This window comes from Thermobia domestica, chromosome 6, assembly GCF_964235325.1.
Source record: "Thermobia domestica chromosome 6, izTheDome1.hap1.1, whole genome shotgun sequence".
In the NCBI taxonomy this organism is placed as follows: domain Eukaryota; kingdom Metazoa; phylum Arthropoda; class Insecta; order Zygentoma; family Lepismatidae; genus Thermobia; species Thermobia domestica.
Window position 1 is genome coordinate 162752314 of NC_137459.1, and position 27221 is coordinate 162779534.

Genomic DNA, 27221 nt, shown 5'->3' on the forward strand with positions numbered 1-27221 from the left:
TATAAAAAAAAAAAAAAAAAATCAGAATCCTGCGGTACTTCCGCAACAATTTTTGTAGGAGCGGCTCCGAAAGGAAGCATTTGTGCACCCAGGTTAGTCTATACTTTTTGTCTTATCTTGGTATCAGGAATCACCTCCCAAACGTTGTCTGCGTTGTCTTGAAACACCCTGTATATAATGATTTACATTTGGAACAAAAGAATCTTGAAGTGTGTATGAAAAACAAATTATCTACCAAAGAATAGTGAGAATGCTTTCTTCATTTTCTGGTCAACTTGTATATTACTTATAACTAGAGAGAGGCGAAGTATGAAGAAAATACGAAAAATGTGAAATTTATGATATATATATATTTAATATGAATTTACACATATGTATAAATCACCTTACATTTATATGTTACGTACTCATTGATATTTTGGGGGGAAAAATACACATAGGTATACGTCATTTATTTCAATAATAAAATCTTTGAAAAAGTGAATTTCAAAGGCGAAAGGAGTAAAAACTACAATACCTCGTTAATCAAAAACTATAATGGGAAAAGTGTGTAATCCTCGTCTGCACCCACACATTTTTAGCAGCACTCAGCCAACGATTAAACTCCGTGGCGAAAGAAAACTATGATGTGAAGAATGCTTGTTACACCGCCCAATTATAAGAGAAGAGATGGTAGTCAGTGGGAGAGATGTTAGGACAATACGGTGGATGAGGAAGAATTTTATACTTCAATTCATGAAGAGTCTGCAACGTCCTTTGAACTACATTTACGCGTGCACTATCATCCAACATGATACCATGTCTTTTGACAGTTTCTGAATGCTTGTAGGCAATGTTACTGTGCATTTCATAGTGTTCAGCACTATAACAATCCGCAGTGATGATTACGCTTTGACGGAGAAAGACATGATGAATCAACCCAAACATAACTCACCCTATGATCAATATCATTTAGGTGTTTTGGAAACTGTCCTGACTTTACGATAGTCATAGATCCATTTTTAATCAAAAGTGACAATCCGATGTAATAAACTTTCCTGGTTATTGCGTACACTTAGTGAACTTCGCATCTTCACACGGCAATTTTTGTTGCCCGTTGTCAACTCATGTTGTACCATAAGTCCAACTGTTTCACCTTGCCAATTGCACGGAGCCCGAACGACAGTGACATGGTTTATGCCTAACTCATCTTCAATTGTACAAATATTTTACCGCGGGTCCGCTTCCTCGATGTTCCTAAGAAGCTCGTCCTAACATGATATTGGTCAGTACCCACGGATCTCGTTTTGCTACACTGTCACCGGAACGAAATTTCACAAACGGCAGATTGTAAGTTCGTTCACCATTCCTGGCCGAAATTCACTGTTAATGCTTTGCTGTGCAGAATGTTCATCTTCGCCCAGAATTACTCAGTTTCAAGTCATAAAGAAAAATCATTTACAGTTGTGTGTTCTCTGTGGTGCACTTTCATAAGATCCTTTTCAATAACTTACTATTACCTGATTGTCTGGGTAACCCATAGCGAAATAAACCACTACTCATGGAATCCGCTCAAGTGAGTTCATGTAACAGTGATTTTAGAAAAAGAGTAAAAGTGTGCGGTTGGCGGATTGGACTGTCCCTTAAAAAAAAAAAAAAACCGATTTAACCCAAATTTTCACAACCAATCTGTTCTGATAAGAAAAGAAAAGAAAAGAAAAAAATCCTTTCTCCATAGAGAGGGAAACTGTGTTTAATCTGAAGCTGATTCAAGGTCACTGAGTTCAAGTTAGAAATTCAGTTTAGGCATATGAAACAAAATATTAAGATGTTGAATAAATGTGAAATTTTTGTCAAAATGTCCTGAATTGTGAAAATTAAAAACACGCTATTTCAATTCTGAATACCATGAAACATGTACAGGATTCTTTGTTCCCATTCCTCTGTGAGGCATGCTTTAAAATGTGAAGTCTCATATTTTTGCCCATAATTTCACTTGTATTGTGTTAAGTTTCTAAATACTCATAACTAGTTGTGAACGATGTATTCAACAAGTTATGGATCCCAGCAGCTCAGAAAAAGAAATTTTTACCGCTTGGGAGCGCTGGTCCTCGTGTGAAATCCTGGTCGGGCATGTGACCTTCGTTTTGGGATAAACTTTTTTCTGCTCCCATACTTTTCTATTCATTTTATTGTTTCGGAAACCATTGTTTGAAAGTGTTGTTGGGAAAGCAAGAAAAATCTGATATGTGGTCGGTGGTGGTAGATACTGACTTCAATTGTCGCTTTTAGTGTCACGATCAGTTTCTAAGTTAATTGCTTCGCCTGGCCTCAACTAAGCAGGCAGCGACAATTTTTCGTACCATTTTTTCGTGTTTTGTCCCATCCAGACGATCAGATTTTTCTGTTTTTCTTAATATTGTTCCATACACTGTGATATTCAATAAAAAATATTCCCAATTTCAAATCTCTTCATTTTTTGATTGGTTGATTTGCAGTTAGCGTCCCGTTTAGCACCGAGGCTATATGAGACGTGGATCTGGAGCTTAACGTGGGGTCCGAACCACACATATATGTCCATATATTATGGTTAGCATACGTCCCGATTCCTTATTGGAGCTGATGTGGTTCAGATCCCACGTTAAGCTGTAGGTCCACGTTTCATATAGTCTTGATGCTGAACGGAACTCTAAATCAGCCAACCAAAAGTGAAACTATTGAAGTAGGGAATATTTTTATTTTACAGGCTAATTTGTTTTGAGAAGTTTTTACGGTCAGGGAGAATGATCTTATGAATGTGAGTGAGTGGTTGTAGAATTCGTTCCGTATGCTTGTATGTAACTTACCCTGTTTATAGGTTAGGAATAATCATATCCAAATAATAGCTAATATTTATTAATTTTTAAATCTCTTTTCTTTTATTCTTTTAGGGAAATACGGCAATGCATTATGCAGTGTCACATGGAAATTTTGATGTTGTGTCTATACTTCTGGATTCCAAAGTTTGCAATATAAATAGACCCAACCAGGCTGGATACACTTGTGTAATGTTGGTATCCTTAGCTCAAGTTCGATCCGAGACGGACAGACAAGTTGTCCGTCGTCTATTTCAGTTGGCAGACGTAAATGTACGAGCAAAACAAGTAAGTTCCAAAATGCACTGAATTGAATCAAGGTTTCGGTAAGATTGGTCGCGAGTTAGGCTATGGTAAACTTAGCGCAATTGAAAGATTGCTAGTATTCAATAGACCCCTAAGAAGAGTCTGAATTCTCTTTTAGACTGTTTTAGAGTGAACATGACTTATAATAATTGAATACACAAAAATTCTCATAATTAGATAAATCGTACATATGAAAGTGAATGAGTGTTTGTTTGTTTCTATGTCTGTCCGGTATACAAATCCACATCATTTACTTGACATACTTCTAAGTAACTGTATCGAAGAGACCAGAGGCTATTTAGAATTTTTTGATGCATATTCGAAGGAAGGTGGAGGGGTCTTCAAAAAGGAAGAGTTGGTTTAAAATATATGCTAAAAGTAGAGTATATCAGGAGCTCCTCATGTTAGGAACATAGAACTCGGAATGTAAACTCATTTTTAGAAACAGTGAATATATACGTATGACTTACAATCTGGGGAAGGGGGGGGATTCTGGGAGGTAAAACACTTCTTGCACCCCTAGTGGAAGGAAGAGGGTGACAGGTAAAAATAATCAAAAACTACTGATATTAGTGTCGAACACTTAGTTTTTGAGGTCACTGAGATGAACAGTTTACATTCCCAATCCGTTCAAGTCCAAGTTCGGTCCCATCGGCTTGTGGGGGTGAGAAGAAGTGAAAAATACACTGCCCGAAATGACTGAGATTGGTGTGGAGTCCATAGGTTTCGCGATTGCTAATCTGATCGATGACTGTCCCGATGGCATTTAAGTTCAAGTTTAGCAATGAACGTGGATGTCAGCAAGCCCGGATATTGACAGAGGCACCGCCTTGTCATCATTTATTCTGCTTCCTTGTTTATTGTGCATAAATATTATTCTTCCCGTGTGAAGCTGCACACGTCTACTACTACTCGTAGTAAATGTCATTCTGCTTACAGATTTGTGTAATTCCTGAATTTTCTTTATACTTCCGAGCTTTCGACACTCCCCTACAGTCTTGATCACGGAGGATAAAAACACGAAGAAAAAGAATAGAAATATCAAGGAATAAAATGGAACGGATTTACCTAGGAAAGAGCTGTGTTGTACGGAAACATTTGTCAAGTACGTCAGCGATCAACGGATGAAAATGATGGAACCTAAACGATGGCGGAGTCAATTTGTGCGCCTTTCTTGTTCCTTATTGGAACCAGTAGTGTATATAATATATGCTAGTAGTTGTCTACCAGAAAATAAAACAAAATTAAATTTTATATCTACTCATTGGCCCACTGTATAGTATCCTAACAAGTAACTAAGACACCTGCATGTCAGTACGATTTCTTACAAACACCGATTGTGAACGGCGTATAACTGATGTACTTGGGTATAAGTGGCAGCGTGGCTCTTGGAGAGCTGACAGTTTAGTCGAAGTCGCATAACTGCGCATTTGGAGTGTGTTGCAAGTCAGCACGCTATCAGTGCTGTGTTACGTGTACCGTTAGAAATTGTTAACAATATTTTAATGCTGTTCAAATGGAGGAGAGTCATGCGTAGACAAGATCGGAACCTTAGCAATGCCTGAAACATGGCGTCGTTCTAAGTGCAAAGATCTAGTGATCCATATCTACCAATGACACCGGAGAGGAGGTTGGCAAATAGGCACGAACGTCTAGTAGTTCTTACATTGTGCGGGAATGTAACGACGCATCGGCAAATGAAGTATCTGCTTAGAATATTGTTACTATTTCATTAATAACTATAATGTTGCGTAAATTACTCCTTACGAATAAATTTCCCCGCAGTAATTTACTCATTGGGTGAGTTTGTTTCCAGACTACTTTCTCAAAAACGACTCAGGCGATTTTTTCTTCATATTTCATAAATAAATATTTCATTAATATTTCTACAATCTTGCATAAGTAACTTCGATGAAAATGCCCGCAAAGGGTACTTTACTCTTAGGGTGAGTTTGTTGACAGTTTAATGAAATATGAGTTCTACGATTTTATTATCTATATATATAAAAGAGAACGTACAAATCCTTTGTCCGCTCATCACGCTAATACGGCTGAACCAATTTCTTTTATTTTTGGGGGGTTATTAGGATTTGGACCCTAGATGGTTTTTATCATATCACTTTAATTTTCAATTACCAGTGTCTTGAGATAATTGACCATTCAGGTGTCCATTACGTACAAATCCTTTGTTAGTTCATCATAGGTATAAAAATAAACGTATTTATATGCAACCCGCATGACCGTGTCACTCGGCGGGTTAACATACATGACAGGCGTTATAATGGTTTTTATCATATCACTTGAAAGCGAAAAAGTAAAAATTATCTAAGTAACAAAGTTTATTGCGTTCGGGGGTGACCGCAGCGAAGCGGGGCGGGTTAACATAAATGACAGGCGATATAATGTTAACATTTACTGCAATCTTCTATGGTTTTTATCATATCACTTGAAAGCGAAAAAGTAAAAATTATCTAAGTAACAAAGTTTATTGCGTTCCGGGGTGACCGCAGCGAAGCGGGGTGAACGCTGCTAGTGTTATATAAAAATATCTCATTAATAAACCTAATTTACAGGGGATAATTTACTTTTGGGGGTGGGTTTTCTTTTGAGCGAAATTTTCCGAAAACGCTTTATCATTTTGTTTATGTTTCACAAGAAAATGTTTCATTAATAACTCCAGCACAACCGGAGCGAGAAAGTTTAATGCGGTTATCCGTACATTTTATTTATTTATTTATTTATGATACAGACCTAGAAATGTGGATGTTGGTTATACAACTATTGCACCCAGGTCCACAATTGTCAACGTGGATTTTGCACCCATTCCAGATTATTGCTATACCAAATGCCCACTCTTACTTTTCAAATCGTACAAATACTATATTCTTTGTAACCCACAACTTTCAATCCTGACGTGATGGGCACCTTCTGATTTCACATCTGACTTCGTCTTATGGTATAGTATTTGATATAGCTTAAAAATTTTCTGTATCAAAACCATGTTATCATTATTTATTTTTTAAATTGAGAAATGATCAGTTTTGCAAATCAAAACATCTGCTTTATGAATTAAATTGTAATAAGGTCGTGATAACCTCATTTTTTCCTCTCATTAACGTGGATTAAGTGTATTTTACTACACTTTCAGAGGCACAAAAAGACAAGGACATTAGTAGCTGTTTGTGGGCTGTCATAATGCGTACAATTCACAAGCTGAGAACAGTATTTCTGTTTGAGAGTTTTCAGAGCATCAGTATAATATACAGTCAAATTTAGGATGTAAAAAATATAAAATTAGAATGTAGTGGAGACAGAATTGTTCTTGTATTTGCCAAGATTCTTGGTTGTGTCTATATGTAAATGACATAAGATTTCTAGGAATTGGAAGTTTCTTTATTATAAAAATTCCTTCTTAGTCAGATTTTATTGCATTTTTGTATTGTTAAATTTCTTTTTTAACTGACATACTTTCACGAAACTAATTTGCCTTCCTGACTTTTTGTTTATTTTTTATGTAGTAGGAAGTTAGTTTGGGTTAAATTTCATAATGAGAGAACGAAAAATTCAAATTACAAGTTCGGCTCACAGCAATGAAGGAACAATGCGTATTTAAATATTTCTAAATCCAAATGTCTCTCTCATAGTTACATATTCAGGTGTCGAATTAAACATATTTTCTTTTTAGTGTATACTTGCCATCCCTTGTTCTTAGTCCATAAGTCAAAAGAAATTAAATAGGCAAGTTATGATTTTATAAGTCGTGATGTTTGTGCATTAAGCCATACTTTTTTTTAATGTTTTTCTTCTTTTTACCCTGTTGATGTAATCGAGTAGTTTGCCATTTTAGGCTGGTGGTTGTCAGACGTTCGAGTTGCTAATTCAAGTTTACTTCCTTGGAACATGAGCGTTTATAATTTCCTGTTGACTCTTGTCATACAGAGCACTAATAATACTAATAACAATAATCTACCTATCCTTGAGAAAGTCTGCGGGAGCAGACGAATTTGTTTACTTTTAGTTGTTTCATATTAAGAATTCTATAAGGGAGCAGTGGTAATCTCAAATTGGGAGAAAGAGTATTTTACTACTTTTAGAAACTTAGTAATGTAAAGTTCGGAAAATATGACAGTTGTTTAAGGTTATTGTCATTGCTTTGGAATGAAATTTATATATTACTTGTCAATTTTTTTCAGCATGGACAAACTGCTCTGATGTTGGCTGTGTCGCATGGTCGTCTCGACATGGTGAAACTTCTGTTAGAAGCAGGGGCGGACATAAATATTCAAGACGAAGATGGTAGTACTGCTCTAATGTGTGCTGCAGAACATGGACATGTTGAAATAGTGAAACACTTATTGGCTCAACCAGATTGCGATGCTTCAATAGTGGATTACGTAAGTTTACACTCGCTAACTCAGTTTATTGTTCAGTTTTTCTTTTAGTCAAGAGATGCTTTACTTACTAATTTTGAATATTGAATAAGATGTATATTTTACAAAAGTTATTCATTTTCTTCATAGTTAATGCAGTAGCTTAGTGGTTCGTAGGATAATGTTTGTTAGTACGTGACCACCTTTTGTTATTAGTTATTAATATCAAGAATTAGATACAGACCTGCAGAAGAGAAATTGAGACTGTAGGTTTGCTGTTTACTAAATGGAATGTTGATGTTGCTCTGTATTTAATATTAATCTACTGATTCTTTAATAATGAGTCCATGAATGAGGCGTTAGTATAAGCGCTGTAAACACTACATATAATTTTTTAAGTTGTTGAAAGAGTAAACTTCTTCTTGGAAAAACTAGAAATCCTTCGAACTAAAAATGTAAACGCAGATTCTTTCCTTTCTCAATCTTTGGGGTGCTAGACCTCTTCCTCTTTCTACCAAGAAGTTTGCAATCCGAAGCAACTTTTCTCTGCTACAATAGGGCTGCCCACGTGTTAGCTTGCAAGTTCGGTTAGCTAGGCACTGATGCTGCCCGTAGTATAACCACTGATGAGCCTTGGTAAACGTCTTCCTAAAGGGGACATTTTTTTTTTCTGTGTATTTTGCGACGTGCGTGACTTCAGTGATGGGTATAATTACATTATTGAAGATATATTAATACATACTTTAAATCGAAGATCATTTACGGATAAATTATTTCCACATATAGATCTACACATTTAATATCTAATTAAAAACTAAAGGGAAGAATTTTACATTGTTATTAAATTAAACTTTATTATTTTGAATTCGTTTATTATTCGAGTTTTCGGAAGTGCATTTTAGAAACGAAAAAAAAAAAAAATAAATAAATAAAAAATAGTAATATAGGGGAGGCAAAGAAACCTTTGTTGCCCATTCGGGACTGCTAATGTGGACCATGGGCGGTGATAAGGTTTATGAAATGGTACATAGAAGAGCTTATCGGCCTGCACACAATCTTGGACCCAGAGTGTTTCTGCTAGAAAATGCGAAATAGAAAACTTCACTACCTTAAATGATGTAGTTTGTATTCATGCGTCATCTGCAGGCGCACCACTATTGGCTATTACTGTTCAACCTTGCAGCGACTAACCTGGGACCTGTTGAAGTCCGACATTCTCACAGTGTTAGAGATAAGTGAGAACAATGCTTATTCTCTTAAACGAATAAAGAAAAGCGAGAGAAAGCTGTTCACTCCACAAAAATTATTCCAATGCACAGTAAATTCTCCCAGTCAGCCAATTTTACTAATACAAAATTGATGTTCCACATAACGTAAAACATGTCTGTTATACGTCACGGATTGACTCCATTAACGAACTCGGTCGAGGTAGTTGATCCTGCTATATATTGCTAGAAACAGAATTCAAAAATTCGCTTACATGTATGAGATATGGGCAGGGCCTAATCTAGGAGCTACGGAATCGCAGGTTCCCGATCAACTTATATAGTAGCTATAGAATGGAAAGTAATTAAAGTGTACGGTTTAAAAAAATGCATAGGGGTTAAGAAGCCAAACGATTTAACACTAGCAGAACTTAGATAGTAGTATATCTAGAAAGATGAACATGGGTCAAAAGACTCGTAAACTAAATGTTTGTTATTATGAAATATGATTAGTAATAACGTAGAATGTATATGTTGTTGTTCTTCTTCTTCTTTTTCTTCTTCTTCTTCTTCTTCTTACTCTAGAAAAGTGACTGACCTTGGCGCCGAGTCTCATCTTTCAAAATGTAATGAAAACTATTGAGAAGTACTTACCTTTTACATCAACATATAACCAATATCTTATTCTAAAATTTCCCAACTATATGAAACGATACCTGCGTTTTGTGAGGTAGATCTGTTCATACGTGACACTCCAATAAACCTCATGTGAAGAATGTAAACTGACACACAATCATAGTCAACGTCTTGCGAATAAAATCAGAAAAATAAACACACTGCTGAACAAGACTGCACTTATTTAATATAAAAACACATTTACACGTGACGTTTCGATCTTCTAGCCAAGATCCTCATCAGACGTACACGTACACCGCAGTGTACGTCTGATGAGGATCTTGGCTAGAAGATCGAAACGTCACGTGTAAATGTGTTTTTATATTAAATAAGTGCAGTCTTGTTCAGCAGTGTGTTTATTTTTCTGAAGAATGTAAATGTAAATTTATATTTAACAAGTCTTTTACGTCTTTCAACCCTAATATCCAGGGCCCGGATTTTTTTGACCTAAAATTTTCTAAAATCTGACCTATAAAATGACACTAAAATTCCTGTAAAATGACCCTAAAATTCACAAAACTTGCAGTTTTTTAAACGTTTATTTCATTAAAACATTGACATTTTTTGAATATCTATTGGATTTTAATTACCATTTCTCACTCATTTTCAAAAGTTTTGTTTCAGTTGCAGTCCATTAATCATTTGTGTCTTTGGTTTAAAAAACAAAGCAATAACATTAAAAGTAAACTTTGACCAATTTACTAAATAGCTAAGCATTTCATATTTGAATTGCAGATATATATATATAGGCCTATATCCGGTTAAGTAACATAAAAACATTTTATAAGCTATGATACAACAAACTAATGCAGGAACTTCGTAATCGTCAGAAAATTTAGCTCATACCTTATTCAGCATTGCAATAGATAACTGTAAACATTGTTACGATTTTATTGAATTAGCAGCCTTAATTATACAAGGTGTTAATGAACTATACCGACAAACTGTAAGATCTGATTCCTCACATCAAAATAAGAGAAAAAGTTCATATGGACCTATTGCGAAAAGTGCATAGTTTCAGAGCTAGGGCTGTCCAAAATCGCGAAGAAGCCAAATATCGAGAGGCCCTATTTCGAATTCCAGAAACTGCGGATGGCGGTCCTTATCAGCGTAAAGGAAGCCACGCATACGTACACAATCCAAAAGTGCATATTTCGTCAATTTTCAATAGGTGTACAGGTTATTCCCTACAGGGTGTAATTCTCAGATATCCTCTCAATAGAACCCTCAGATATACCCTGATTTCAAGGAGGGTCCAAAGTAGCAGGAGGTAAGCCTTGACAATAATGGACATCTAGTGCTTCGGAGGGAAGTCGAAAGTGTTAGGAACCGGCAGCTCCATGTTTCTTTGTTTTCGGAATAACGTGTGATACGATGTATTTCGCCACGGTATATTTCAAGTTTCCTTCATTTATAAGCGTGGAGGAAAACATTGCAGCATGTGTTTCCGCGAGTACGAGAAACCGTGCTGCTGACGATCTTTAACACTTCCGACATCGCGCCAAATAATTCCATGTTCAATGATATCAAGGCTTATCGTTTGCCTACTTTGGACCAATCATAAAATGAGAGTATATCTCAAAATTCGGTTGATGACATGTCTGGGAATTTTACCCTGCATGGAGTATTCTGTACACCCATTGAACATTAATGAAATATGCAATTTCGGAATGCGCATGCGTGATTTTCTTTACGCTGATAAGGACCACCATCCACAGTTTCTCGAATTCGAAATAGGACCTCTTGAAATTTGGCTTTTTCGCGATTTTGTACAGTCTTAGCTCTGAAACTATGCACTTTTCACCATAGGTCCATATGAACTTTTTCTCTTATTTTGATGTAAGAAATCACCTCTTAGTTTGTTGGTATAGTTCGTTAACACCCTGTATACGGAGCAGCATCTGTTACAAAAACAACATGGTCATGTTGGATACCTTCAGGCCTAAGTAGGGATATCGATTTATCGAAAAGTCTACATATTGTAAAATAGTTGACAGATTCCAACACTTCACCAGTTATCAAAAATATTTTGCTAGGTTTGTCGGTTTTCATTGCCCAAACAATAATATTGACTATATAGTGTTCCTTCACATCACTAGTCTGTCTATAAGAAACAAAAATTTTCTTGAGTCCAAAGTTCCCCTCTTATTTTTCTTATTGTGTCCTCGTTACACTTTGGCATGTCATTTTTCCTAAGATTCGTTTCGTTTGGAATGGAACGACCTGTATGACGTTCCAGGAAATCCCGCGATTTCACATTGTTGAGTTTCCAAAGAGGAATATTTGAAGACACTAAAACTTCACACAACTCTTTTGAAAACTGAGGATTTGCCTTTACTATTCGAAGCACTCTTCACAAGTAACAACTGCGAACACTTGGTTTTATGCTTGTTTTCAACTGCGCGTAAATGTTTTTCGCTTCTGATATGCTTCTGTACAGTCTCTCTTTTCTATGCTGCCACTTTTACCTCACATGCCTTGCAAAACAGTATTGTACCGTCAGTATTAAAAACATCACAGATTACTGTAGAAAAAGGTTCCTTATGTGTTACTTCGTTAATTGCTAAATTTCATCGTAAATTTTCTAAATAGTAGACCCATATTCTTAATCTGTATTTTTTCCTAACAACTTTACTTTGTACTCAGAATATTCTAAAATTATAACTCTGTGGTCTTATTAACAGTATACTTCATAGTATCTCTATCGGTTCATGCATTTGTTTAGAAAAAAACATGGCGATCACCATGGTAACGAAGAGGAAATGACAACATCACTATTCCAGTCTATTCTGCGACCATAGCACAAGATCTGTTGACTCGTGATCAGATACGGGTAGCGGTTTTGATTCTCTGTGGGTACAATTAAATTGATGACCTGTTTAATTCGACAAACTGACTTGGTGAAACGGACCCAGTGAAATTAGTTGCTATGTTGTACAAACCAAGTCGAAAATTTGAAACCTAGCGTAAGAAAATGTGCATTTGAGTGTTTGTCAGTCTGGTCATTCTGACATTTTTTATAGTAAGCCCGATTTCAGCAAACTAAAGTAATATTTTGCCATTGAAAGTAACTCTGACTAAATCGAGAAAATATTAGTATTATTCTGGTGTTCACTTTCACCTTGATTTGGTGTTCCTTCCATGTGAGGTGGCAACCTTCTTTTACGCTGAATACCGTTATTTTATTATGTATTGCTGATTTGCTCATTTATGTATTAATAGTTTATATTTGTTACATTTAACTGTTTAAATATATTCGTTTACTCTACCTTATTGTTGGGTAACCGTGGCCCAGTGGTAGAGCATTCACCTCTGGTGCGTGTAGTCCCTGGTTCGATCCCAGCTAGCGTCAAATGGACTTCATGGTAAATACACATCGTGTATACTGGTTTTCTCGCAGTTCTCCTGTTTGTTCCCACTTTCCTCATTCCAGCAATTCATTCATGCTCATCACTGCCTCCTTTAGCCGACACGGCATACCCATGGGGTGTAAAGCTGACGAATTTCCTTTCATTTTTGTCTTATTGTTGACCATACAGTTTATACTTGTTACCACTGGCGCAAATCCCGGGGGTTTGAGGGGGACATGTCCCCTCCAATCTTGGAACTGGGAGGAACGTCCCCCCCAATAATCCGATTTGATTTTTTTTTTTTTTTTTTTTTTTGAAGAGAAATGTGATGACTTGTGCCCGATTGTCACAAAGGAAAGTGAGATTTAAATTGATGTCCCGACAAAAATAAGCCTCAACTGTGTTCCCCTGATCCTCAACAGCATTGTTTTTCAACTTCATAATTATTTCGAACATCGCTTAAAAAAAAAAAATGAAGACAGATTTGTGCCACTGCTTGTTACCGCATATTTTTTGTCTTCTCTGTATATGCTCATATAATGTATACCGTATGCTAATTATTATCATTGTTTTTTTAGGATGGAAGTACAGCATTAAATATCGCTATGGAAGCTGGTCATCGAGATGTTGGTGTTCTTCTTTATGCTCATGAACATTTCTCCAGGGGAAGTTCACCGTATGGATCATTAAGGCTCAGACGATCAAGAAACACAACACCCACTTTTAGGTCTGCAGTCACTCCACCACCACGAACACCAACTTCGCCAAGTCCTATTAGATCCAGACAAGACCAGTCATTATAATTGAAAGAAGAGATGTGTGTGTGTGTGTGTGTTTGTAGTGCAGTGAAAACGAAGTCAGTGTGTATGAAGTTTCAATAGCAACGTATTGCTATTTATTTATGAATGCATTCGAAATCTTTTGATGGGAATTTATACTTACATTTTTAAAAGTAATCGTAGTGAAATAGGGATAAGCTATTTTAAATAATCAATTTTTTTGGTTATACAGAAATAATACATTATAAATGCCAGGATTGTATTTGCACCTGTTAATGTACTTAAAACAAGAGTGCACAAGTATGATACCTTTCTCTAACAGGGTCTTCCAGTTGTATCTTCTGTTGTCAAGTTTTAGACAGAAGTGTGCTCATAAAAGATGGAGATAAATCAATGTATAACATTACTAAAATTTGTTTTGAGTAGAACCAGTCTTAGGTTGCAGTAATAGTTTTTCAATATGCTGTTATTATAGGGTTCATACGAGTGTTACAAAGAAAGAATTGAAATATGTTTCAGTGCATGCAATATCAGTTCTAACGAAGTACAATATGTTCCAAAATATCAAAACATATTTTTTAGTAGTAGTAGTAGTAGTAGTTTTGAGAGAGGTAAAAAATATACGCCTGTATTTGTTACTGTTCTCTCAAGATGAATAATGATATAAAGCTACTGAAAGAGGTTTTTGTAACCACATAATTATCTGTTTGTGGCCATCCTTGTTCCCGATGTGCAAGGTATCATTTCTGGCTGTAGTATTTGATTCGCAGAAAAATACAACGAGCATAAGAAACTGCGAAATATTAGCTTAATATTTGAAATCTGCTAATATTATTAACATTAAGACTCGCCGCTCTTAAGATCATCTTTCCGTACTCGCTTGTTCACTTTTTCAGAGGCAGGAAAAGCTGGACAACAAATTCGAAATATATTTGTAATTTGTTTCCGAAATATTCCATTACAGTATCTACTCAATACACAATATTTACGTTTTATGTACCCTCCGTTATTAATAACAAAATTACCATAAGAGCTAAACCAGCTAATATATTCACATTTTCTAAGACAATAATTGTGTGGTAATGGTTGTATGAGCCGATGAATAATCAAACCACACCCAGTTTGATAAATAGAAACAAATGGTTCGAAGAATTTTTGAAACTTTATTTCCTTGCTTGCAAGTTCGTATGAACCCTGTTATTTGTGTTTGGGACAAGTATTAATTTGCTTAATTATATCTCAACAACTTGACTCTAAATTTTGCATTTTTTTACTGCAGTCTGATGTGACGGTAAAATTGTATATAAAACTCTTTGTTGAGCACATTTTCGGTCTTGATGGTAAAAACAATGTAACAGTAACAAGTTGGAACCCGTATAGACGAAAAAGTAAATAAGAATAACAAATTAATACAAAAATTAACAACAATCTGACATCACTAAAATTGCATTGTATATGTTTTATATGTACTCATAATTTATGAGTATGATACGTGTGTATTTTTCTCCTATGTCTCGAAATGACTGGACTTTGGTTTAGAAGAATAACTTAATACTTTTTTTTATATATATAGTACCGTACAAAAACTAGTCACCGCGAAAAAATAAACTTTTAGCTATTAAGATGATGATAAATTTATATTACAAATATAGGTATTAGCATTATCACAATGACAATAAGTGAATAAAAAAGAAATGCAATTACCATCTTTCCAATAAAAATATCATCAAAAGAGTGCAAAGAAATGACAGTTGGCCTACATAAAGATAAATATGCCTTATGAAGAAGTACATATGAAGAGAATTTTGTATATACTTTAAAGGTATTATCATCTAATGCTTCGTAATTAAATGGTATTGGATTGATTGTTTTCTATGTTAGTCTGTACTGATCATGGTTGTAATATTATCGTAAGTGCTAAACTCTTTTCCTCTTTTTCAATATTACGTAATTTCATATCAGAATGTTAGCGGAAATGTTCACTATATCTGTTTTTTCAAGCAGGTCAATTTTCCCATTTTGTGAATCATGGGGCGCCAGGATTTCCTTAGATGCGATATTGCTGTAGTCATTACTGTGCGCTAAACAAGGTGCTGGAAATTTGAGAGTCAATCTATAAATGCGAAATTTAAATTGTTTAGAGTTTGTATTCTATTTAAATTAAATCGTTAAGATAAGTATTAAATCATCGAAGCGAGTCGCTAAAGAAGTGTAAAACATTCTATTCTTTATTACTTGAACACATATCACTCGCAATGTGTGTGTAGTGCGTTATATAACATTGATGTAATAGGTAAAGATTGTATCTGTCATTTGAGGAGAGAGATTATAAATCTTGTATCATCATTTCTTCAAATTGAACACCGTCACATAAAATCGTCTGAGTTCGAGATTTTTTCTCTCCATATTTTACAATACATGTAACAAAATATATTCTAATAATATATCTTTGGCTATTTAAATCATCATGAGAATGACAGACTAAGATAGTATATGCAGTGTTTTTAGATTGGAGAAATGATTTTTTAGTTAATGCATATTACAGAATAGTAATTAATATGTAGACAAAGATTCCTACATTAAACCTTCCTGATGGTTTATGACGTGTGGTTAGGTCTCTGTGGTATTGTGCTCTCGAAAGAGAAAGGGTAGTTGTGAGATAAATGCGTTCTTTAATATATTTATATCCAAAGTACACAAAAATTACTCATAAATAGAAAGAAAGGCTATATGAATAAATTATAAAGCGCTTGACTGAGAAAGGTGATCTTGTTCAATTAAAACTCGTGTGTTAAAATTTCTGTATCCATCAAACAAAACTTATATTCGTATTTTTGTATCCTAAATAATCCTCTAGTTAACATATTAAATGGATCGAATTCGGTCAGCCGATCTCAGTTTAGGTTGACAATGTTCGTAGACTTGTTTCCAGGAAGACATATTATCTTTTTTGAAGATAAACAACATATTAGATAACTTTATATGAAACGAAAAGTGATAAGCTTGATATTGACAAGAGGAAAACAGTGGAGCACTCTTTAATATAAATTATACTTTGTGTTGGAACTTGTGTGGAAAATTAGCATATGCAAAATAATGTACAGTGTATCTGTTTTTTCCCTTTCTTTCCTTTCTTTCTTTCTTTATATTGAACTCGGTATTTCAGGTTGTTAGTCTATTACTTTAACCAAATTAAGTAAATATAATTTGTGGGAAATTAGAACACTTCAGATGAAATAAGTAAATCTATTATTGATAAAATCAGTACGAGGAATTATGTATATGTTACAGCATGTATTTGTGTTAATTATATCATCTACTGTGTCTGATCAAGATTTTTACATATTTCATATATGTAGTGTTTTCCTTGTGAGTTCAATTTGAGTTAAATTACGAGTACTACAAGGAAATATTTGAGGAACTGTACCTGATGAATACCAGAATTTGAATGATTTATATTTTATTTTCACAGACCAGATTGAATATGTCAATTTTATAAATATACTACGGATTGCTTAATAGAGGAAACATTGTGTTGTAAGGTGCAGTTGATTAACGTTTACTGTAGAAACGTGAATCATCAAGTTCTTGATAATGGGAACCAAATGTCACCTATTTCTAGGTGCTTAAAGACGCAGAGCGTCAGACACACACGTACTCCGTACTACCCTCGTATTTAAAACAGTACACCTTTATATCATACATTCCTGTATCAAAGAACGGTTTTGTAATGAGTGTTGTGTGACTAGAAGTGTTTGTCATTTTACTGTGACTGTGTGTATCAAAATCTCATAAACATTAGGTTGATTCTTGAACTACTTTTTGAAGATGTTCGTTAAAAGTGAAACAAAAATGGGACTGAATCTCTAGCATAGTAAAGGTTTTGATGTCTTCCCAGTGTAATCATAAAGTTTCCTTTTAGGCTACTACCTCTTGGTAAAAAGTAAAAGTATAGCAACATGTAAACAAATGGACGAATTGACATTATCATATGCAGAACGTCAATAGGAACTTTGTAGTTTAAAGTTAATGTGAAAAGAATTAAAACATGATTTATAGTAAGGGACCATGAGACTTCATCTCCATTTTAAAGTTTCCATAAATGCTGGTAACGATATCTCACCGCGTGCACGTCTATGACAGCATTTTGTAGATATTTATATCTTCCATTATTCATGTATGTCAAGAGACATCTATCTCTTTCCCTTCTTAGATTTAATTGTATTTTGATACATTTATTTCTTATTGTTCATTACACGAGAACTTAAAAAATCTTGTTTATCTGTGTTCCTGACCGAATAGTAAGGAAGAAAGAAAACATTGAATAAATTTGTTTCATTTATTGCAAGATTTATTGGATTCGAGACATTTATTAACTTTGGTTTACTTACTCAATTTCAGTTATGTAACGAATATTTGTGTTTTTATATATATATATATATATATATATATATGTGTGTGTGTGTGTGTGTGTGTGTAATAACTGTCAATTAAAAGAAATACTCTTGTTCCCATGAGTGAGTTTTGCTGTTAGTTTGATTAGAAGCTTAAAGAATGTACAGTCGGCACAATAAGTTCCGTCCATATTACTAAAAGTGAAAAGTAGAGGTATAAATATGTTTTAATTTGCTTCTCAAAGAACAATATTACCTGAGAGGCAGTACAGAAAAATCGATATAGAAAAACTATTTACAAGGTAATTTCCTTAGATGGAACGGAGTTTGTGTCATACATCTCATAGCCAACGCTTTAATTTTTTAACACATAAACTTATCGTGAGTCATCATCCTATTATTTAAGCGTGTATCGCAAAAGGTGTAGCAAATATGGGGGAAGGTTTGTTTAATGTTCTGGTAGCGAAATAATAAAAATCCTATGCGTCACACTTGAAATGGATGAAGCATGTATATAGATTTGAAAACCGGTTGGAAAGCTTGTATTTCTAAAATAAAAGAAAGAAAAAAAATGTTTGAAGTGCAATGTAAGATGCAAAAGCGTCAAAATTTATGCAGAGTAAATATACACTCTCATACGATATTTTTAGAGTTTAACGTTCCATGATTATGCACGGAGGCTATGGGAGACGATGACGATATGGATGGTAATGGTGGAGTGACGAAAGGGGAAGGAAACGAAGAACCCCAAGAAATCCACGCATACGGTGTTTGTCGATAACAGCATACAAATCTTCTGTCAGGACCGCGGTGGCTCAGTGGTAGAGCGTTCATTTCTGGTGCATGGGGTCATTGGATCGATCCCAGCTCGCGCCAAGTGAGCTTTGTGTTGGGCAAACACCGTGTGCGTGGGTTTTCTCGGGGTTCTCCTGTTTCCTCCCCCCCACTTTCCTCATTCCACAATTTCATTCATTTATCATCATCACCGTCTTCTTTAGCCTAGCCGGCATAACCGTGGGATATCAAGCTGAAAGATTTCATTTCATTTCAAATCTTCTGTCTCCCTTAGCCTTCGTGTATAATCGTTGGACGTTAAACTGAAAAAAATCGTAATCTTAGTCATTATTAAAAACTAAAAAAATGAGATGTTATTTTTCTTATGTAGATTTTTCTAGCCTTGAGTAATTCGCACACATAACTTCAATAATCTATTTGCGAATAGCATTCAGAGTAACTTCATTTGTGAAGCAGTTATCAGTTTCGTTTATCGCATTTAATTTGCAATACTCCGTTACAATATAAAGTAATATGAAAAACTAGATCAGGGAGATCATGCAACTATAATCTTATTGCCAGAACCAAAATTTCGTGTGTAAGTTTCCCGATGAACAACTTGTAATTTTTTTCGTGCATATCTCAAATGGCATATTAGACTGAAATTCCAAATAGATTTGCAATTGTCGTTGTATGAAGTTATTCCAATTAATGTTTTCATAAGAAGGGCGCAACTATTTGCTGACTGTATGAGCTATCAAAAAGTGTTAACGTATAATTAAAATCAACACTTAAAATGAAATTAAAATCGATTTGAGCATAAGTGGAAGTACGTATTTTCAGTTAACTGTAGAAAGTCGGAATGTCTTTAAAACAGTATAGTGTAGAATTATGATGATCGTGCATTGAGATTAGATACACTGAATGAATCTTGCAGTCAAGTCTAAAATGAACAATTTGAATGCCAGAACCTGTGATTTTTTTAAAACTAGTTTTCCTTATCAAAGCCTGTTCCAGTAGACTTCCGACTACCCTACATTAAAAAACTCCTCTATTTTCGTACTTGTCGAACAATACTGTGATCCTTTTTTCGGAAGCCCTTTTATTTCTTTTTTAAGTTATGATAATCAGTTTGAAATGTATAAAACATTCTCTACCTTTGGGTGTCAATCATATTGTTTGGAAGGCCTATATGTGTAAAGAAAGAAAGAAATAAGTTGAGTGCATGTTCGTGTGTAGGTCCATGCATCTATATAATAACCGTTTTTGTACAAGTTTACCTGGTGATAGATGTGTTTCAGAGAATTTCTAGCGAATATTAAATGTAGATACATGTCTAGTCGAGTAGTATAGACTGTGATTATGAAAGAAAAAAAATGTACTGTAATAATTTGCATCATTGTTGCTTTCTGGTGGCAACGTAAAGTATATAAAATGATGCATCAAGTACTGATATCATACTTGCATTAATCTGTGCTGGTTTAATCAGAACGACCTGAAAATTTTAAAAGAAAATCAACATCAGCATATAAAACGAAAACTATGTTTTACGAAAAATTTTTGCGAGCTTATTTTTATATATCAGTCACGAAAGTGACAATAAAATCGTAGAAAATACTAAGGAACAGAAAATCTTGTAAGAGGCTGTTCATTTTGTTTGAAAAGTTTGATTGGATTGAGCTCGTACATATAAAGTAAAATATATAAATATTCTGTCAGAAACAAAAGACATCTTAAACGATCGATCTACTAGAGAAAAATTTTTTACCGAAAGTGCAACAAGAAATTAAATTCACATTTTCATAATTGCCTTTTTTTCAGTTTCTGACTACATATTGTGATATTGTGGTAGAAAAAGAAGTCCAGACCACTAGACCTTGATCAAGTTTTGTCAACGATCTTTTACTACGAGTGATGAAATCTTGTTCGACGTTCAGTCCGTGATTTGAAAACTTTTTGTTGAAATTATTATTATTGACACAATCTGTAACTATTTGAAGCTATAGTCCTATTTATTTGTAGCTACGAAAGTCTTATTTTATTTTACGGTTCGATATTGAAAAAAGTAGTATGTAGAGCAAAAGTGAGTGTACAGTTTAATAAAATCTTAACTTTAAGAAGTCGCTTTTGTAGATATTGTCTATAAGAGAAGCGAAAAGGAAACTGTTGGTACAAAGTGCTACCATACCTTAGTAGTATAAAGAAACATTTTTCTTTCTGCTTCTCACGAGATACTTTGGAACAAAACCGTATCCATTACAGCAAGTAAAACTTCCCATTGGCATTAGTGCGTGCCTCCCAGAGCAATAATAAATAAAATAGCATAATGAAAGATAACAAGTAAATAATAAACCGCGGTGTAAAATAATAATAATAATAATAATGATAAATCTTCCTATCCTAAGATCTAATGTTATAAGTACACGTGGGTATACTTCTGCATCACCACTACATGCAGTGCTCCTTGCAATTATTTTACTGGTGAACTCAATGGACTTCAAAATTCTTCATAATGTACGAACATTGTATGTAGCATGATGCTTGTTTCAGACAGAAGCACAGATGTAAATAAAATAAAGGCAACAAGAACAGCAAATACATGAATTAACACGTATTGCAATTTCGGTTGGTAACAAGTATATAATTGATACGTAACGTATATTTTAGACAGAATAATATTTTAATCTAGTGCACACAATGATCTGTTATGTTTTTCGTAATACTGACAATTAACTGTGAAGTGAGAATTTAAATAGAATGGACAAAAAGATCCCTTAGTTGGCTATTCAGTGGTGTACAGGACTTCAACTCGAATAGTGCGTAATACGAAGGAACGTATACTTTCATATCTTTTGTTGTTCATGATGTGAGATGTATCTTCATATCTATTCAATTGTTGTACCAGGAGGTACGCAAGATATCGATAGTATGTCTGGGTGTTTTTATGTACTACATCGTAGCCGTCACTTTTTTTTTTTAAAGTCTACATACGTTAACAATCATTAGGTACTGTTGTAACTATTTTTAACAATCAAGTTAATATTGTCTTGGTAATTATTCTTCATAATCACTGCCACTTTGCACATTCCATACGTAGAAAATAATACCATTTCGAAGTATTTAATTACTATTAAAATGCTAGAAATAGAACGTGATATAAGTAAAAGAAATCATTGAAATTGTAAAACTTGTACCATATGAAGAGTATGTTGTTATTCTTGTGTATCACGTGGATTGTGTCATTATTAACTAAAGAACGTTTTAATTCCAGTTATCTATTTTGTGGAAGTGCATACTATACTACAAGGTGTATGCTTTTAATGGCATCTTACATCGTAACTCAGCTCCTGTATTGAGGTGTCAGTTACTGTGATGTGGTGAATAATTTTAATGGTTATACACATAAATAACGAAGAATGGCAATTTTGGAATCGCCAGGAAAAACCTACACACCCAATTTAAGTTCCTGTCAATAATTGTAGAACGAATAAGTAATTTGAGCAAATTTTTCAATAACTCTCGGTTATTATTACTATTGTTTATTATTATTTCATTTATTTTTTCCGAATAATAAACTACTCGAATGAGTCAATTTTTATTTAAAGTTATTTGCAGTAGAACGAATATATGAGGTAAACATGCTCTTTTACTTGTAACCACAGTTGAGTTAATTTCCTGCTTATGGACGACTACAGTCATAAGTGCAGGAAGTTTCGTAAACAGTTTAGGACAGCAAACAAGGAAAATTGATTGCTGGAGTACTTCGTCTCAACAACACATCCGACACAGTTTCAGTTGACTGTTGCACCATGGCATTTCCATTTTAAGGGCGTTATTTTGCAAGATGAACTTCAAACCAGATAATTCTAGTCCAAATTATAAGCATTATTGATGGTCAGGGTGTACTGCGAGTATTTACATAACAAAGTAAACAACAAATGTGTAAAACTACAAGGTTAACAGTTGTGTCTTCTTCAAAGTGGAAATTCAAGTTGTATCTAAAAATAATCGACTCGTTCTATGTATTTTGTGAATATTAATGTTATTGTAGTATGCACTTTCACATTCTAAGTACTTTAGTATTGTCTTTATGCCACTCAGCCTGTATTGTGACATACAGATGGCTGTAGTTGGCAGGTGGTTTCTCAACTAAGAAGAACAGAGGCCACTTGTGTTTCGATTATATTACCTAATACTTGAAATTAAGAACATTATTAAAAAGTAATTCTAGTGTGGGGAAAATGATGTGTTACGAAAGAGTAAATATGTGCCACAGCAAAGGTTATAATATAAAACTATATGGCCTGTTCAATAGAATGCAATTTTTTTTTTTAATTAATTATTTTCTGAACATTTATGTTGTAATCTAAATATATTGTCAGGTTTTGGTTTTTGTATATATGTGTGTGTGGAGTTTTTTAAAGCAAGGTAGAGTTACCTGCACTAAAAATGTGTTACCATTATTGTGTTATATGATGCATTACATATTCAGAAAAGTGAAAACAGATAAGCAAAGAAGAAATATTGTTTTAAAGTTAATATTTGCAGTTACTTGATTATAATTTGAAAAGGCGATAAGAGGAAAGAGTAGTACTTTCTGGCAACCATATGTTAGAAAGTTCATATCAAAACGTGCTTCCGATGTTTCCACACTGAAATTTTGAAATTGTTAAGAGAAAGAGTAAAACTAGTGGATTGCGTGATAGAAGCTATTTAAGTATATGCATGTATATATAGAAATAACTATTTTTGTAGTGAAACTGAGTAATTGGCTCTCTCTCCTCAGCTGTTGACCACGAATGGTAGATATTGGACGGGAAAGCAAATTGCGTCTGTTTAAATGGTGAAATTGTGTGATAAAAGGAATGATCAGATGTTCGTGCCTTGTCCTTCTGATGTTCAATTGACCTGTATTTATATTTGTAATGTCCATAGAGATATAGTTAATTTTACCAGACAATATTGTAACTGTTCGTTCAGGTATGTAGCTGAAGGGGTGCTAACATATCTAATAACAGGTAATAGCTGTAAGAGAGGGAAATATAACCTGTCACAATAACAGAAAAGTAGTTTTATTTTATTTCTAGTGTTTCCTTTTCAATATGTGCTATTATTTCTGGTGTTCCCTTGGTAATATGTGCTGCTAATCCTTGTGCACTTCTGTTCACAAAATGCTAAACTGTCTTCCAGGAGCTGTCTAAAAGAATTACCCTAGATCCTTAGGAATTCCCTTTAAATCTGACTTATTTTTCTTGCATTTTTACCACAGGCAGGGACGGAAATTGAACGATTATATTGCAGTATGCATATGATAATTTTGTTGTAGATTAAAATAAATAAATAAATACCATACAGGAAATTACAGTAATATTAAGTCGCAAATTTCATACATGATTTTTATTTTTAATGTAAAGCGATTTAAAAAGTAATGAAAGTAGAGGCAATAGCATAACTACGAATATGGACTACAAATGATTAACGATCAGCTTTACGCGATTTTGTTAATTGTTTCATTACCAATCCGAGTGTCCTCAAAACATGTCTTTTGTCAGGTTACCGTTTTTGCAGTCAAAACTAAAGAGTTATTTCTGGAAAGTCCATCGAAATCAGCAGGATAAAAGCAATATTATTTGAAAATATTCTGTTTTCTGGTAGCATGTGATTCATCCTACCCGCCTTTTGCATAGGAGGTTGAGAGGTTATTTCCAAAAGACTTGGAGATCTCAAAGAACAAAATGAAAGCACATTTACTTGCATTTGCAACCTTCATGCCACAGTAAAATTATCTTATATTAGAACAAACCAGACCAGAAAATAGACTAAAACTTGAAGGAGAAGTACTGATAGGTGTTACAGTAGTCCCCCTAAAACTCGGCACTCGATAACCTGGCAGTCCGGATAACTCGGCCACACCCTGGCAGGGCGAAAAACCCCGAGCTCAGACCCGTTCAAGTATTTTCTTGAGGTCTGTCTTAACAGGTAAACTACCGTACAGTGTGTATTCAATTAATTTTCATTTTCGTGTATAGTAAAGACTCTATGCCTTCATAAAGTACGAACTTTTCCTTTGTTTAAGGGTAATGGGAAGCTTATTGTCTGTTGTATTCTCAAGCAACCAATACATACCAAAGTACAGTACTGTATTTTCTGAGGAAATACTCGTACTTATTCTTTTTTTAACCCCATTCCCGATAACCCGGCATTCTCACAAACTCTGCTACCCTTCGGTCAACATTAGGACGAGTTTTCGGTACTCTACTGTCATAAATTTCCCTGCACATAAGGTGACTTTCTTTCTTTTATTTTTTATTTATTTTAAGTTGGGCTCTTAAAACAACATATTTTCAGGAAAGCAAATAAAAGATTTTGTAATTTATTTTCTGTAAAATTCTCCAAGAAGTAACTGTAATTAATATTCACAATAAACACACAATCACGATGGGAAGAATCTTTAATTATAATCTTAAAATAATATTCATTTGTATCCAGTACACTGGATTAGTAATGATGTTTCATGATATACAATTCCTAGTTGAATGCTGACGTCCTCATACTTTTAATGTAAGAAACAAAATCTCCATCATGTTCATAAATTGGTGTTCTATTCTGTTTCTCATGAAAATCCTTGGGTTTTGAAACTAGGAAAGTAAATATGTTCCTTCTTGCTGACGGTTCATTATCACTTGTTACATTGAATGAAGGAAATTGATCCAAGGGATCGATCGTGCTTCAGATGTTATGCAGGTTTGAAATAATTTGCACGTTGATACTAAAACACAAATTCGGTGGTGGTGTCGGTAGAGCGTCCATTTCTGGCGCCATAGTTCCTGCGTTCAAACCATGGTTGCGACATATTGGTTTGGTAAATAAACATCGGGTAGGGGGAGTTTTCCCGTTTCCTCTCTTATTCACATTCCTTTTGTAATTACATCATTAACTCAGTAATTACTATCTCGTTTGTGTGACGTTAATATACTGATTTAGTGTAAAATATAAATGTTAATCAACGAGCTTTCGTCTGTGAATAGGCATAAGGCACTTTCAGAAATTGTGAAATAACGAATTTGTCTAGTAATATTGCGTGCTCAAATGTGGATTCTACGATGGAAGTGGGTACGAGTTCGGAGACGAAAGAAAGTAGTTTACAAGGATTCTTAGTAAAAGATACATTATAAAAGCAGAGTTACTGTTGTGCATTCAAAGTGTAATGACATATATCAGTTCTCACTGATGCTAAAGATGTCCAAGTATTCAGAGCTTATGTCCCCTGATAGTGAGATTGCTAGGAAAATGCAGCTTCAACGTAACAAAATAGTATACACATTAATTTATGGATTATCATTATCATACTTTAGAAGCAACATAGAAGTCTAACATGGTTCCCAACCTTTTTTTAACTGGCGACACTTTACTGAAGGCCCACGATATCACGATACTCTTACTAGACTTTTTGTTAGTAATATTATAAATCATAGTAGTGTAAGACTATAAGGTTTGCTATACGCTATGAGATAAATCCTAGGAAATATCTTAAGATTTTTCCGACAGTCAAAATCTCAACGTGTATGGCATCTGATCGCATGTCATTTCTTATGTTCTGAACGATCTTATGAGATTTCTCTTGTTTAGAGCGCACACTATTCCGGAAAGAAAATTCATAAGATTTCAATTTAAGCGACATCAGGTGAGATAAAGTGAAAACAAATTTGTTTTCTGCTCGCCAGCAGAGATGCTATTTGCGCACTTATTAGTGCATACAAGGAGTATGCATTGTGAGACCTGGCACTTCTTGGAGGATGTGAAACAGGAAAAATCTTCACGTGTATGGCACAAAAGGGTAGGATTTCCTACGAGACATTTCGTAACATTTGTCCTAAGGTATTTCCTAGGATTTATCTCATAGTATATAGCCGGCCTAAAAATCTATGAAGTAGTGACTGGTAGTACAAAGCATTGTTGCTGCAGATAGAGGCGTTGACTGAGACTGTCTCCAAATTGTTTTTAACCAATTATTAAATGTTCCATGATTTTTAGATTCTAAAATTTCGCGAAACATCCTGTGGGGCTGTGGAGTTGCGATACATCGGGTGGAAACCACGAGTCTAACATACCAAAAAGTAACCATTGAAAATAGTTTCCCCACTTTCGGAGAAAGCTTGAAGAGCAGTGGTTGTTTCTTTGTCATTCTTACGATGGATTCCAAAACAGTCTATACACATCGGACGTTACGAGGGGAGGGGGTTCGGACCCTACAGATAATCCCCTCCATAACTCTCTTTCTTCCATTTTTGCTTCACGGTGTAGTCTACAGGCTGTCTATAGTTTTTGGTTGATTACTTGACCATGTATTATTACTGTAGCATTCCCCTGATGTCTTGCTGCTTCGTTTTCCTCAATTATATGACCATTTTTACTTGCGCTTACTCATCCCGTCCTATGTTATTATGTGCTACGCCTCTGCCGTCAATTGTCAGAATATTGTCGAATGTAATGTCACATTATAGTATATGTTTAACTGCGCTTCTATGCATATT

General features: G+C 34.5%; 1 protein-coding gene across 3 annotated transcripts in view; it reads left to right on the forward strand.

Annotated features, from left to right (window-relative positions):
• Kank (KN motif and ankyrin repeat domain-containing protein 2 kank) overlaps nucleotides 1-23753 on the forward strand; it is a 367377-nt gene extending 343624 nt beyond the window's left edge. For all 3 annotated transcript variants that reach the window (XM_081762311.1, XM_081762312.1, XM_081762313.1), the window contains 3 exons: nucleotides 2910-3122; nucleotides 7334-7534; nucleotides 13319-23753. In XM_081762311.1, the coding sequence (XP_081618437.1) occupies nucleotides 2910-3122; nucleotides 7334-7534; nucleotides 13319-13543 (639 nt within the window). In that variant the 3' untranslated portion in view covers nucleotides 13544-23753. The remainder of the gene's footprint in view (nucleotides 1-2909; nucleotides 3123-7333; nucleotides 7535-13318) is intronic.
• The last annotated feature ends 3468 nt before the right edge of the window (nucleotides 23754-27221 follow it).